General features: G+C 47.0%; 1 protein-coding gene across 1 annotated transcript in view; it reads right to left on the bottom strand.

The window, feature by feature from the left end:
- Nucleotides 1-6,046: 6,046 nt before the first annotated feature.
- LOC135916947 (uncharacterized) overlaps nucleotides 6,047-13,800 on the bottom strand; it is a 206,052-nt gene continuing 198,298 nt past the window's right edge. Inside the window, exons 4-5 of the mRNA XM_070529953.1 lie at nucleotides 8,915-8,971; nucleotides 6,047-8,332 (exon numbers count right to left, since the gene is read on the bottom strand). Of these exons, the coding sequence (XP_070386054.1) occupies nucleotides 6,993-8,332; nucleotides 8,915-8,971 (1,397 nt within the window). The 3' untranslated portion in view covers nucleotides 6,047-6,992. The remainder of the gene's footprint in view (nucleotides 8,333-8,914; nucleotides 8,972-13,800) is intronic.

Raw genomic sequence — 13,800 nt, 5'->3', positions numbered from 1 at the left:
AAAGTTGGCGATCCGGGCAAAGATTTTTGTGAACGCAGTTAGCCTCTTCTAAGCGAGCGTGTTGACTTCACAGTAGTCGTGCGAAGCTGAAATTTTGCTACTTGTGAGCCTCGCACAATGTGCCATCGCAAAATTTTTCTCTTTGAAATACCACAATTTCATTATTACATCTCGGCACTTATCGTGAACAAAGAGCTCATTTCGTTCTATTCCGTCAAGTCTAAATTCGGAACCAATATTTCAGGACAGCACATTTTAAATGAATTAGTACCCTTTTAGTCAAATCACCTATATTATAACAAAAGGCAGCATAATCTCAGACATACCTGGGACTGTTTCCACGACTTTGACGTTCACAAGCTCATTCCATAGTTTTTTTAGGAATGAACATGTGCTACGTGCACGTTGTACGTTCGCAGCAAGCGACCAAGCGATTCACTCACGCGCGGAACGTAAGGGATGGTGGTCTATTAACGCAGCGGGCAAGAGGTGGGGACAGTGGGGCGTGCCAACTGACGCTGTACCGAGGTAACGAAGCTGGCAAGGTATCCACAGGCTGCGAGGTCGCAGCGTACTTGTTGCGCGACAACCGAGCCATCATCCGTTCTAGAGCAGGTCTTCAGTATAAGTCGAATGACAGGTGACTCCACGGAGCGCTTCCGGAAAGGAGCGTCCGTACTTTTGTGGCGTACGCTGAAAGAGAAGACGTGCCTTTGGCGCTTCACAAGTACGTTCAGGTACTGAAGGCAGCCATTAACTTCTTCTTCCACCATGAACTGTATGGCCTACTCTATGAAAATAAAGTATGGCGTCAAAGAATCCAGATGATTCCATCTTAAAGTACAAAAACAATGATCGAGGTATGCAAGGAACATTTTTTGGGTGGTTCCAAACAAATAAAAAGCACGGCATTCCGCGTCTTCTGTAGTTAGATTTGCCGCGTTCATGGAAATTAAAGTCCACATTGCAGTACCAAGAAGTTGCTTACAGGTTACTTGCAGAAACATGAAATAAGTGTTATTAGGATAGAACCGTAGAAGTCTCACCAGTCGGTTATATCTATTCGATTCCTTCGTGGCAGAGCCCTGTCGATGAGTAATTGACAATAGACTATAAACTCAACAATGAAGACTTTCCTGGCATCGTCTACAAAATGCTATGTGCAGAGTACAAGCAGATGTATATTGGCGAAAGCGGAATCTTTAAACGAATATTGCAGCAACACGCAAAGGATGTCAGAAGGACAAACACTGCATCAAACGACATCGCCCAGAACGCGGATTCTTCCGGCCACGAAATAGACTGGGGCGAAGCACGTGTCCTTGGTACTGAAAATGATGTACACCACGTTTGCATCTCGAATGTATGTTAGTCCAGACTACCGCACACACTCAAAACCACAGTGACGGCAGCCTTCCATACGGGAATGCGCGATGCTTGAGCCACCTCTGCAACGCTTCAAAACCTTTTCTTCTTTCGCGTCTGTCTCAAGTGAACTCCCATTCGAGAGTCAAAACGTGCTTTAAGTATTTGTTTGCTCATTCAAATGCTTTTTTTTCTTTTCAGCTCCTGGTCGGTATTTTGTTTTTTATTTATTAGTTTTAGATCTAGGGTTATGTCGGAACGAGTGGCCTTCCTGAACGCTCTTTTTTTTCTCATTTACGCGTCTTTTTACGCTGGGAGTAAAGCAGGGTTCGTCAATTTTTAAACTGACTGTTAGCCTGTGTTTGCAGGTGATTTCTGTCACTTTTGGCTTAGCGCGAAACTTTCATGAGTGGAGCTTTCATGAGCTTTCATTAGTGGAGCTATTTCAATTCAGCTTGAAACGCTGTTGTGAAACTAGATAGCGTGCTGTTCATTTGGTCGATGTCGACGCATGCACAGTAAAGAACAGATTTTTAACATTTATTAGCACGTTCTGGCAAGATCGAGATGATTTGTTAACGTGGAGTCTAATACGTGTTCGATACGAGTAGGTTCTCACCCGACCTGGGTTTGGTTATGAAAATAAAGGGACTCTAGAAATTGGAAAACAGGGGGAAGGCGGGATATGGAAATTCAAAACGCTGAGCAAAATGACAACAAGGTGAAAGCGGCAGCCAACGTATCGACAAGTGCACTAGTCTTTTGCAAGGCGACATATGCTTTCCTCGGCACAGTTATATATAGATAGATTTCTAAAGTGGAAATGCGGGTAAGGCGGGTGGGTGCGGCACCGAGCGAAGGTGTGTTAGCGTGTCCAATTAAGAATAAAGGAATGCTTTGCACAAGGCCGGTGACAGGGCCGTCTGTCAGTCACGTATCAACGGCGTGCACAGCACCCCTCTGTTACCTGTTTCGCTGGTGGTCGTGGGCTACCGTGTCTCTGAAGGAGACAATAGAAGAAGCGGCAGAAGGCGGTGCTCGTGAAAAAAATATAAAATATACAAAAATGGCATAAATATGCAAATAAATATTTTTCCCTTCTATTTATTTGTGTATTTATTCCATTTCAGTATATTCATATATTTCTTTTTCACGAGCACCGCTTTCTGCCGCTCCTTCTATTATCTCTTTCAGAGACACGATAGCCCACGACCCCCAGTGAAACAGGTAATAGAGGGATGCTGTGCACGCCATTGACACGCCGGCTACCACACGAACGTTGTTGACACGTGGCTGACAGAAGGCCGTGTCCCCTGCTTTGTGCACAGCACTCTTTATTCTCAATTCTACACCTTTGCCGTTAACGCACCGTCACTCTTTCTGCACCCACCCACCTCACCCCCTCTACCCTTTAGAAGAACCCTACCTATATATACTCTGCCAAATAAATCATATGTCGCCTTGAAAAAAAAAAAACAAGTCCACTTGTCGAAACGTTGGCTCTCGCATTCCCCTTGTTCTCATTTTGTTCATCGTCTAGAAAGCGGAGGCACTCTTGTAAACGGTAATTAGATGCCACAGATGAAGGGCACCGATCGATGGCTGGATAATTTAGGTCACCTGCGATGCTCAGTAAAAAGCTAGAATACTCATCCGGCAATTTGGTAGATCGCTTCGAAGAAAAAAAAAATGGTTGATTCTTTTTTCAGAGGAATTGGCTGCAACGCGAAATGGAAACTTGCATTCTAAGAAGCAGCGGTCGCTTCATTGCACAATCACAGATACAAATGTACAGATGTGCGCAGACTTTTACTAACTACAGTTTCTCTCGACACAATGAGCTTTTACGTGGCCAAACCACTTTCTGATTATGAGGCACGCCGTGGTGGAGCACTCCGGAAATTTTCACCACCCGGGGCTCTATAACGTCCACCTAAATTTAAGTACACGGGCGTTTTCGCATTTCGCCCCCATCGAAATGCGGCCGCCATGGCCGGGATTCGATGCCGCGACCTCGAGCTCAGCAGACCAAAACCATAGCCACCGAGCAACCATGGCGGCTGCGTGAGGCGATTTGAGTGTTACTATAGATGGATGATAATTTTTTTCATTTAAAAGCTGTTCAAGAGCATTAACTGCATTTAGGTGCAGCCATTCTTGTTGCCGGCAACATTTTTTGTCTGCAGGTTCATTAAACCCACCTCCACGCAAATTGTGAATACAAAGGCTGTCTCAGTACCTACCGCCATTCCTGCTTTAGAGAGACAATCTGGCGCCCACTACATTGGTCGCCCTGATTAAATTTCAAAGTGCTTCCAGCTAATTTATGCCCAACGAAGATGTGCCACAAATGATCAGACATGTTTTAAATCGCCACTCAGACGAGAAAGCATTGGAGTATCGCTGAAACTGTGGTACGTTCTCCTGTCAAGAACTTAATCTATGTTGTGCAGCTGCGATCAGGGAATTGGCCTCTGTAACCTCGATGAAGTACAACGCTTTGTCACACCAAAGTGCGAACTTGAGTGCTCAATTACCTTCGATTTTCGGAAAGTATCGTGCTTGATCCAGGCATCGGAAGGATAGCTAACATGCAGCACATTCTTGGTTTTTTTACAGTGAAGCTGTACATGGCTAGACGATTCGTACATCCGTCCGGCCCTCCATCCATCTGTCGGTCACGCGTATGCCGAAAAGCATTACGGCGCAACACCATGCGCATGCGCGAAGAAAAAAAGAGAGAGAGGAAGAGGCGCACGATTAGTCAACACCACCTAGATAGCACAAGCCCTATTCACCCCAATCAATGACGTCACGCTAGCTGACCCGAAATTTTTATGGACAAGGCTGCCCCGATGAAAGTGGTGACGTCAAAATCACTCTTGCCTACTTGAAGCATCCGCATGCCAGTCGGGCGAGGTAACATGACGTTATGGAAAGGAGTAAAATCTAGGTAAATATACCTGGTAGCGAAGCTTCCCTAGGAACCCATACGTTCAAAACATGGCGGTCCATCGGCGGTTCATGGGGATTAGCGCCATTTGTATGTGGTGGGAACACTGCCGGTGGAAGAAAAAATACTGTGACACCATGTCCGTTAAAAGCAGAAGGGACGTCATTTTGTTTTAGAAGGCACGAAATTTGTTTTGTTGGCCTGCCTTTGGAGCTATATATTCAAATACTTCGCCATTCAACTTGATGGGCGTTTCCAGCTTTCAGCGCGGAAAGCGATGCAGGAAAAGGCCAGCCGTGCGGTTATCGAAATCGCACCCCTGCACACAGCATACTTTCTCTGGAGGCCGACGAAAGCTTTAGGAGCAGAGTGCTGGTACTATCGTCGGACGCCAAGTTCGTCGGCCAGTGCAGAGGCGCGAAAACAACTACACAATTATCTGGCAGTCGTAACTCACTACTTTTGACTGAACAGATTAAGAAGCGATGAAGCTACACGCGTCACCAAATTTAGACAAACTTGGACAAGCAAAGAAGCACAACGTGTAAGGGGGGCATATTTCAACAGGTAAACTTTACGAGCAGCGCGCCTTACTGCTCATTTGAAGACATCACTCGCAATGCATTGCATTGCGAGTGATAGCGGCATCAACGCCCCCTATAACGATGGGCGCTTAAAGGAAATAAGAAACAATAAACTTGTATTTTCTTAACTAGTCACCAATATATAAAATTGACCAGGAATTTTATTTTCGTTGAATGAATCTAACTGTGTCTCGCTTGAATTAAAAAACGCTTTTTTTTTCTCTTCCAATTTTTGTTCCTTCCAAACCAAGTCCCGCTTCAATCGCTGCTCCCATAACCCCCCTTGCTGATGTCCGTGACAATTTGTACTGAACCACTTTTCGCCCGAAGCTTCGCGACCAATTTGGATTTGCCTTGGTAAAATGCATTGTGGGTGGTGTTGAATTAGCTGCGCCAGTAGTGACGTCGTTGCTCTCCGCCGCAGCCGAGCGCGCGCCCAGCCGTTTGGGTAGACCACGTGTCATACGTGCTAGTTAGCTCGGCTGCGCAGGCTCGTGCAGCCGAGCGTAAGCAGCAACTGCGTACCGAGGATCTGGCAGCCTACCAAGCCGTCGTTTAATGAATCGTCGGAATTAGCCCAGTGATAGACACCGGGGCCGCACGTTTCAGCTTCATGGGTAAACCATCTGTATGGAGTGCTTGGGCGGTGATTTTTTATTTCGCCATCGTACCTTAGTGCCCATGACGTTGCGCTAGTAAGCATGAGGTCACGGAATCAAATCTCCGCCACGGAGGCCACATTTCTAGTACCGAAATGCAAAAAACTCCTGTGTGCTTTAAAAGACCTCAGGGCATCAAAATTATTCTAGTATCTGGCGCTAGGTCCCGCCTCACAGACCGTGGCTTTGGCACATAAATCTCGAGAATCTTTTTCTATATAGTTCATTGCCCGCATAAATAACAAATATATAGAGTCTTAAATTAGCCGAGAACCTACAAATTCATTGTGGCATTGAAGAGGCCAAGAGGTTCTGTACTAGAACTCACACTCACTCACTGATGTGCTGTGAACCATATTCGAACGAAATCGAAGTGTTTTCTATTATAACCTTGATCATATGCCTTGAGAGCAGGTCTAGTGAGACCTAGGCATTGCACATACTCTATTGCCACAGTAGCAATTGTCTTTGTTTTTGGTACACTCGTGTGCCAATGTAGCGATCGAGGCGGAACAGTGTAGCGTAAAGAGTACGCGTCTTTTTCTAAAAAACGGGAGTGGTGGCCATATATGTAGGCTATATTCGGTGTTCGAACCTAAAGAAGCAAAGCAGCATTTGGAAGGCAGCTAATTGCGGCACGCGTCTGACATAACCTGTGTTGTCCTTTCTTAAATGTTCTGTCGCGTATGTCTTTATGTCTCGATGTTAAGATGGCACCCTGCAAATCAACCTGAAACTATTTGGCGGCTATTTGGACTAATATGTGCATTTTAATTCTGTGTAAGAACATTCACAAATATAAAATAAGTCAGCTCTCTATGCTTATACGGACTGAGAACAAGTGAATTCTTTCTCACTGCAGCGAAAAGGAACTTGGCGACCAGTTAAAATTCTATCCTTTATTCCTTCTTCCTAGATGCCTAATATATGCTTTCCATTTTTTGGTTTACAATCAGCCCGGATGTTCATACGTCTCTCAGATACAACCAAGAGATAGGTCAATGACAAAAGGGCGCGCTCAAACGACATCACCTATTCGGGTGGTTGAGATGTGCGCAAGCACTAAGTTTCCTCATTAAATGTATGCGCCAGCAGTGAAAGAAACATACTGGCGATGTAGTCGTAGTTTGTTGCGTTTCTGCATGTTTTTTTACGTTGTCACCATAAAAAACACGTGTCAAGGGCAGCTCGTCATGCGGCACAAAACTGCTATGTTGAGCAGATATTCGCCTACCATAAGCACATGTATGGCGACAAGCATATCTGTTTCGAACACTAAAAATTATTCGAGGCATTGCATACAGCGACAGCAGCAATAATAAGATTTTCGGAATCGTTAGGAAGAGATACGCACTTAGCCTTGCCACGTCGTAGCACATTCCACTACTTACACGGTACTGAAGTCCGTGAATATTGTTGGCACGCCTCATTTTACATGGGCGTTTCAACTATTCCGTTGAAAAAGCTTAGCGCGAGATCTGAGCAGGCTGTGATATTTGTCCACCACTCGAGAGTTTGAGAGTATGCTGCCGCCCTCACTGGTTCTTCGTAGAGTGCGTCGCAAAGCGCGCACAAGTCACTGTGGGGAGAAGTCACGACACATTCGCGTTTCCAGGCAAAGTAGCTTTTATACTTGCTGGGTTCGTCTAGAAGCGAGCGAAGGTGCTTGGCCAGGTTTCCCGGCTTGTTAAGCGAGGCCGCGTTGACAACGGAATGCTTCGGCAAGCCAACAGCATCGTTCGGTAGCCCGAAAACCACGGGTACGAGGTCGTACTGAAACGCGTCATAGATTACTTCATTCGCGCTCGCGAAACAGCCAGGTGACTTGGATACAAATATAAAGTGGAAGTTCTCCGCCACATAACGCACGCACTCCGTCCGGGATTTGCAGTAGGCAGATCCGCACGCAGTGATTAGGCTCAATCGAATGGGCGACGCTACTGCGGCTGCAGGCGGCTGGCCTGCATGCTTCCGGATGCGCTGCATTTGGCACTCGTCCACAATCCAGGCGGCGTCCTTCCGGTTCGTCGCTTCGTGAAAGCTGTTCTGTTCCCACTCCGTGAGGATGCGAGAGTCGTTGACGAGGCCACCGCACCGCCATTGCTTGTGCGGCACGTGGACGTCAGCCTCGTCCCAACGGCTCAATGTCCAGTTGAACATCTTAGCCACCGACGGCAGCGTCTCCACCGTAAGTCCACGAAGAGAGTTAGAACGAGCAGGTAGCAGGCGGCTTGGCGCCCACAACACCCATAACTGATCAGCAGTGCGCTTCTCAGGGACGTCGTAGACACTGAAGAACGCGTTGTGGAACACCACAGCGTTACTCTCCTTCGTTCGCTGGTGGTTCTCCGTAAACACGCAATTGCGTGGTTGTTGGCTTCCGCCGTTGTAGCATGCACTGACCACGGGTTCGTAGCCAACGATAGCCAATTCTTTAGCTGTTTCCACGACCCCCTCACGACGCGGTACGCTCCACAAAACGACAAGAGGCATGCCCTGTCCGTTGCGGCGGCCGCGCGGCGTCGGTGTCGTCCAGTTTCCCAGATCAGAAAAAACTCCAAATTGGTAAAGCATGGCGGCACAGCTTATCGAAATTGCAATGGCATAGCAGCAGCAAACGGCGATTATGTTGCAGCGTGGCACAGTTTCAACTTGCTGTGGCACATGGAGAGGAACGGAAGGAATGGTTCCATTCGGAATAAGGCGGACTCGTTGATTCAGCGGCACAAGTGCGATTTCTTCCACCTGGTCCTCGCGATGGGCGGCCATTACTGCGGATGAAAAGAACCACAAGCAGTTTAAAGAAAATTAGGCGCTCGCTGTGCGCGAAAATACTTAAAATGTGAGCTGGGAAAAGTATATAAGTGACAATATTTGTGGAATTGAACATCATCGCTACACGTAGCACTGCGAAATGAAAAACAACTGGGCTCAACATTTTTTCAGTGAGGTGGGTTTCGCAGAAGCGTATTATTCACCCGGAAGAGCGGTTTGTCTTTCGAGTTCCTTAGTTGGGGTGCAAGGATAAGCTGGCTCTTACGCTTACGACCTGCTGGAAGTAACTAAAAATATATGAAGACGTCTTTCGTAAGACGCATGCAATTCCGGGATTTTACTTGCCACAACCATGATTCGAATATGAAGCACGGCGTTCTAGGGATCTCCAGATGAATTTTACCCTCTTCGCTTTCTTCAGCGCGCACCTAAATCTACGTATACGAGCGCTTTTTGCCTTTCACCACTTTCGACATTCCACCGATCTCAGCAGCGGTACGTCATAGCGACTGAGCTACCACGGTGGGTTGTAAGAGGTAATGTTCTAAAATAAAGATAGCATGTGCCGGGTAGCTTACTTGTTTGGCACTGTAGCGCGACGGCGAGGACGGGTTGCTTTCCCTGTAGGCTCCTGTCTGAAGACGATGCCGCAAATACAACACCCAAAGCGAATGTCAGACAATTCTTTTTCGACAGAGCTGAAACGGCTATTTATAGTATTACAACAGCCGAAGCGATGCAATGAGGCACCACGGACACAAAATTTGCATAGCTCGAGATATCACTGCAGCTAATTTCTACAAGTTTACGCTTGCACTGGCCGCGACAGATGCTTGTTATTCGTCAGGATGCGGTGGACGGAGGAACTTGAGGAGCCACTAGAGACACGCATTCTGATGTCGCGTCAAGACAGATAATTTGCAACGGCTTTCCTACAGGCAGAAGGCAAGCAAAAGGTCTGCTTATAAATGTGCCACAGCAGGCTCTAAACTGCATGAGCGCGGTTATGCAGAATTACCTGCTATTACTTGATAACGCGTCGCATAAACCGATACTTGTTACAGTGCACAATAAAAAAAGAAATTCCGGCAGAACTTTATTTCACGATGACTGTCGACGATAAAGGGATTAGCTTTCGAATAATGTGCGACACACCGTATTGCTGACGTGACTTTCACTTCGAATTTGCAGCGGACATTGTGACATTTCCATTGCTTTGGCTATATGCGACATGCGCTGTCTTCGGTATCGGACCATTTTGCTGTGGCACTCACTTGCCAGGGTCGGCCATGATCATGACGAAGACGCAATGGCGACAATGGAACGACTAAGGCGGTATGACGACCACGGCATGGTGACGAACGGTAGGCGTTTCTCAAATGATGATGGTGGCATAACGACCACGGCGTAGCAATGATGGCATGCGGACAAACGGATGACGACCGTGCCCAGACGACGACTGAATGACGTTGATGGCGTGACTATGACGGTATTACGGGAATCGGATGACGAAGATGTAATGACAGTGACTGAAGGACCACGATGGCATGACGACGAGCGTATGCTTTTGAATGCATGACGAAGAGTGTATTGTCACGTGTTAGCGACGGTGAAGAAAAAAGCGAAACCGTGAATGGCGAAACTATTGAGCGAACCTGTGCCCTGAAATGCAGGCTACACTTAAAGCACAACGATAACCGCGAATGCAGTCGGCAATCGTCCAAAAACTGATCTACGGTTAAGCGCGTTGGCTTTTATACACGAGTCATCAAAGGTTCCCGAGTAATCGGTGGTACCCGCGTGTTCTCCAGAAAATTCTACACAATTCACGCCCCACATTCAATCAGATTACACAAGCTTCGGTGACAACAGAGCCATCGATAAGAGTAGAGAAACTTTCGATACATGCGGACGCGTCCCGCGCTGATCGATAACCTTCGTTACGCCGTGAAAAGCGCTCAACCGAAAACGAAGAGTACACGTCAGTGTGAAGACGACGCAATGAGGACGATGGCACGACAACGGTTGTATATAATCACAATTGAATGACGACAGCTTGAACACGACAGACTGACAAAGACATAATGACGTCTATAAAACAATGAAGGCATTATGATGACGACAGCATGACGAGAGGGAGAAAATGAAAAATGAAAGGCAGGGAGGTTAACGAGGACCGAGTCCTGTTGGCTACTCTACACTGACGGAAGGGAAAAAAACGTGGTAGGGACAGGAAGAGAAATTCCCACTGTGGATATCACCGTCATAGTAAGCCTTCTGCTCTTCATCAATGACGGCCACTCAGTCCGGATCACAGACTTTCCCTCAATCCGTTAGCTTTCAAAAATCACAGCAGCGTTTTTGCGGTCTTTCGCAGCTGCGATTGCGAGGCCATGGTCCAAGACCTTGTTCAAGGTGAATGGTTTTCTATCCTACTGATTTAGAGCTGTGCAGAGGTCGTGGATTCATTTTAAAAAAATGGGCAGTAGCAAAGTAGGCGTCCTATAGTCTCCGCGACACCGCAGGCGTTGCACTCGGCGCTATTAGCCATTAGAGTCACACGTGTTTACGCATTGGCGAATGCAATGCCCAGATGTAAGCGGCGCATCATTGTTTCCAGAAGCCAGCCGCAATTTTTAGATGGGTCGAGCGAATGGAAACGATGCTGGGTGAATTCAGGTGTGCGCCGCTTCATGAATACCATACGAGACGCTAGCTTGCTTAAGTGTTTGGTTCCGTTAGTCCTAGATAAAGGTACAGAAAGCAGCCTTGTTCTATCGTGTGCTTTCCTAGCAGCTTCCTCGGCGAGATCGTTGCCGGAGATACCGCAATGACCAGGCAGCCATTCAAACACGACGTCGTGTCCTTTCGCGATCATATATGATGGTGCTTTTTTCGTATTTCTGACAAGCGTTCTTCACAGAACCTGCGATGAAGAGCTGATAAAAGCCATCGTAGGACAACCTTTGAGTCGCAGAATATAGGCCACCAATCAGCCGGTTTGTTGTTAATGGAATAAATGGCGCCTCGCAAACCGGAAACTCACATCCGGTTGACCTTCCTGCCTTTCCTCTCTCTATTTCAATGGCGCCTCGGAGGGCAACAAGCTCTGAACCGGTCGATGTTGTGACGGGAGAAATCTTGTATCTGATGATGTCATGACGACATTGGCATAATGTTTATCAGATGACGACAATTGCGCATTGACAGCGTGACTACGACTAAAATTAAAATAAAACTGTGGTTTTACGTGCCAAAACCACGATCTGATTATGAGGCACGCCGTAGTGGAGGGCTCCAGATTAACTTTCACCACCTGGGGTTCTTTGACGTGACCCCAATGCACGGGACACAAGCATTTTTGAATATCGCCCCCATGGGAATGCGGCCACCGTAGCCATGACCTCATCCCGCGACCTAGTGCCTATGGCAGTGCGACACCATAGCAGCTAAGCTCTGGCGACGGGTGACGACGACTACTGTATAACGAAGAAGGCATGATATGAGTCCGATGAAAACTTTGGAATGACGACGATACAACGACCCCAACGGATAGCGCCCATTGCATTGATAGCGTTCTACATAAAACCACTCTATTCAAGTTTGCGTGAACGTTCGCGTACGATACTAGTTTTCACTTATGGTAATGTCATTAGCATTATTTCCCTACTGCAGGCAATCTGAGTCCATCAATCTATCTGTCGACGACCATACTGCTATGGCAACGAATGCACAACGAAGACTGTGCGACGACGCAAATACGACGATGGCAGGACAGCGGTATGAGGGCAATGGGGTGAAGACGATGGCGTCAGAACGACTGTTTGATGACGTGATGATGACGGCATGACGAGAGTGGCATAACGGAGCTGGATCGACGATGACTCAACGACTACGCCGGCATGGAGACCACGAGCACATATCTCATGGCTTAAGCTATTAGAGAGCAACTGAGTTACCTTAAGAAGCTAGATAGACAGATAGACTCAAATTGCCTGAAGTAGGGAAATAATGCTAATTGCAGTAAGATAACTGAAAACTAGCATCATACGCGAACGTTGACGCAGACTTGAATAGAATGGTTTTATATAAAACGCTATCAATACAGGCGCCATATTTTATATTTCCTGTTAAATCATTTCTATGAATAAGCGTCCAAATGTAGGCGCATGGTAGTTCTATAAGTTCAGTGACCCAACGGAGCTGTCATCTGCGGAAAAAGGTGGCTAAACTGCTTCGGTTTAAATGACTAATGCTCTCCTGGACGTTGCTAGGGCCATTAAACTGAGTTAAAATTAAGAGCTACAGATCTCTTTACATTTTTTCAACTTCGTGTATCAATAAATTAAAAGACATTTATTGGTTAAACATAACATTAATTACAATTCTTCTGTATATATTTGTTGCCGGTGCCTTTGAGCATTTTATGTCGGCTTACCAAACGTCGCCTACAGTTGTCGCGGGCGGCCACTGCGCTAGCCTGCGCTCGTGGTCATCGAGGGCTGGTGTGGACACGCCTGTGCAAAGATCAGAAAGCAAGGAAACATACGGGGCCAGAAGAAGGGAGGACATGACAGAGGTGCATTGCTCTCAAGCTTTCTGTGGAAAACAGCAGCGCCATAACAGGCAGCCTATTCAGAGGTGAATGCTAAAGTAGAAATACGCGATTTTCTCTCCACAACGGCATTTTCGATACATATCTTAAGGTAAGAGTAGTCAACATCAGGCTCTGGAGGTTAAACGGTTAAACTACGCGGACCGTGATCTGATGGCTATGAGTAGGGTTGCGATAGATTGCGGCAGCAAAAGCATTTCCAACGTTGGGATCAGGTTGCGCAAAGCTCGGCGCGTAACACACATGCAAGGTACGACGCACGGGCGCATCCTTTCTCACTAAGAGCGTTTCTTCCGCATCCATACCCGCCGTGGTTGCTTAGTGGCTATGGTGTTGGGCTGCTAAGCACGAGGTCGCGGGATTGAATCCCGGCCACTGCGGTCGCATTTCGATGGGGGCGAAAACACACGTGTACTTAGATTTAGGTGCATGTTAAAGAACCCCAGGTGGTCCAAATTTCCTGAGTCCCCCACTAGGGCATGCCTCGTAATCAGGAAGTTGTTTTAGCACGTAAAACCCCATAATTTAATTTTTTACTTCCCCGACCCCGTCGAATGGTGTCCATTGCACTAGTACAATAAGCGACAGCTGCCTCACCAAGTTCCCAGTGCAAGGTGCCTGTAAGTATTCCTTGTAGCAAAAATTTTATCCAAGCTCAACTGTTCGAAACATAGTGGTTCATGGACAGTGCCGCAACGAAGAGGGAGATTTGCCTTCTTAAGGCGACCTGCGTGATTCTCGTCAATTTAGGTTGAAGAAAAAGCTTTCAACCCATTTTATTTATTCCAGTATTCCATCTTCAGACTTGGACTGGCACCTGACGCCGGCTAAAACACCGAGAGCCAGTGG

This window comes from Dermacentor albipictus, unplaced genomic scaffold, assembly GCF_038994185.2.
Source record: "Dermacentor albipictus isolate Rhodes 1998 colony unplaced genomic scaffold, USDA_Dalb.pri_finalv2 scaffold_38, whole genome shotgun sequence".
Lineage (NCBI taxonomy): Eukaryota > Metazoa > Arthropoda > Arachnida > Ixodida > Ixodidae > Dermacentor > Dermacentor albipictus.
Note: the sequence above shows the minus strand (reverse complement) of the source record. Positions and strands in the feature narration are given on the sequence as shown.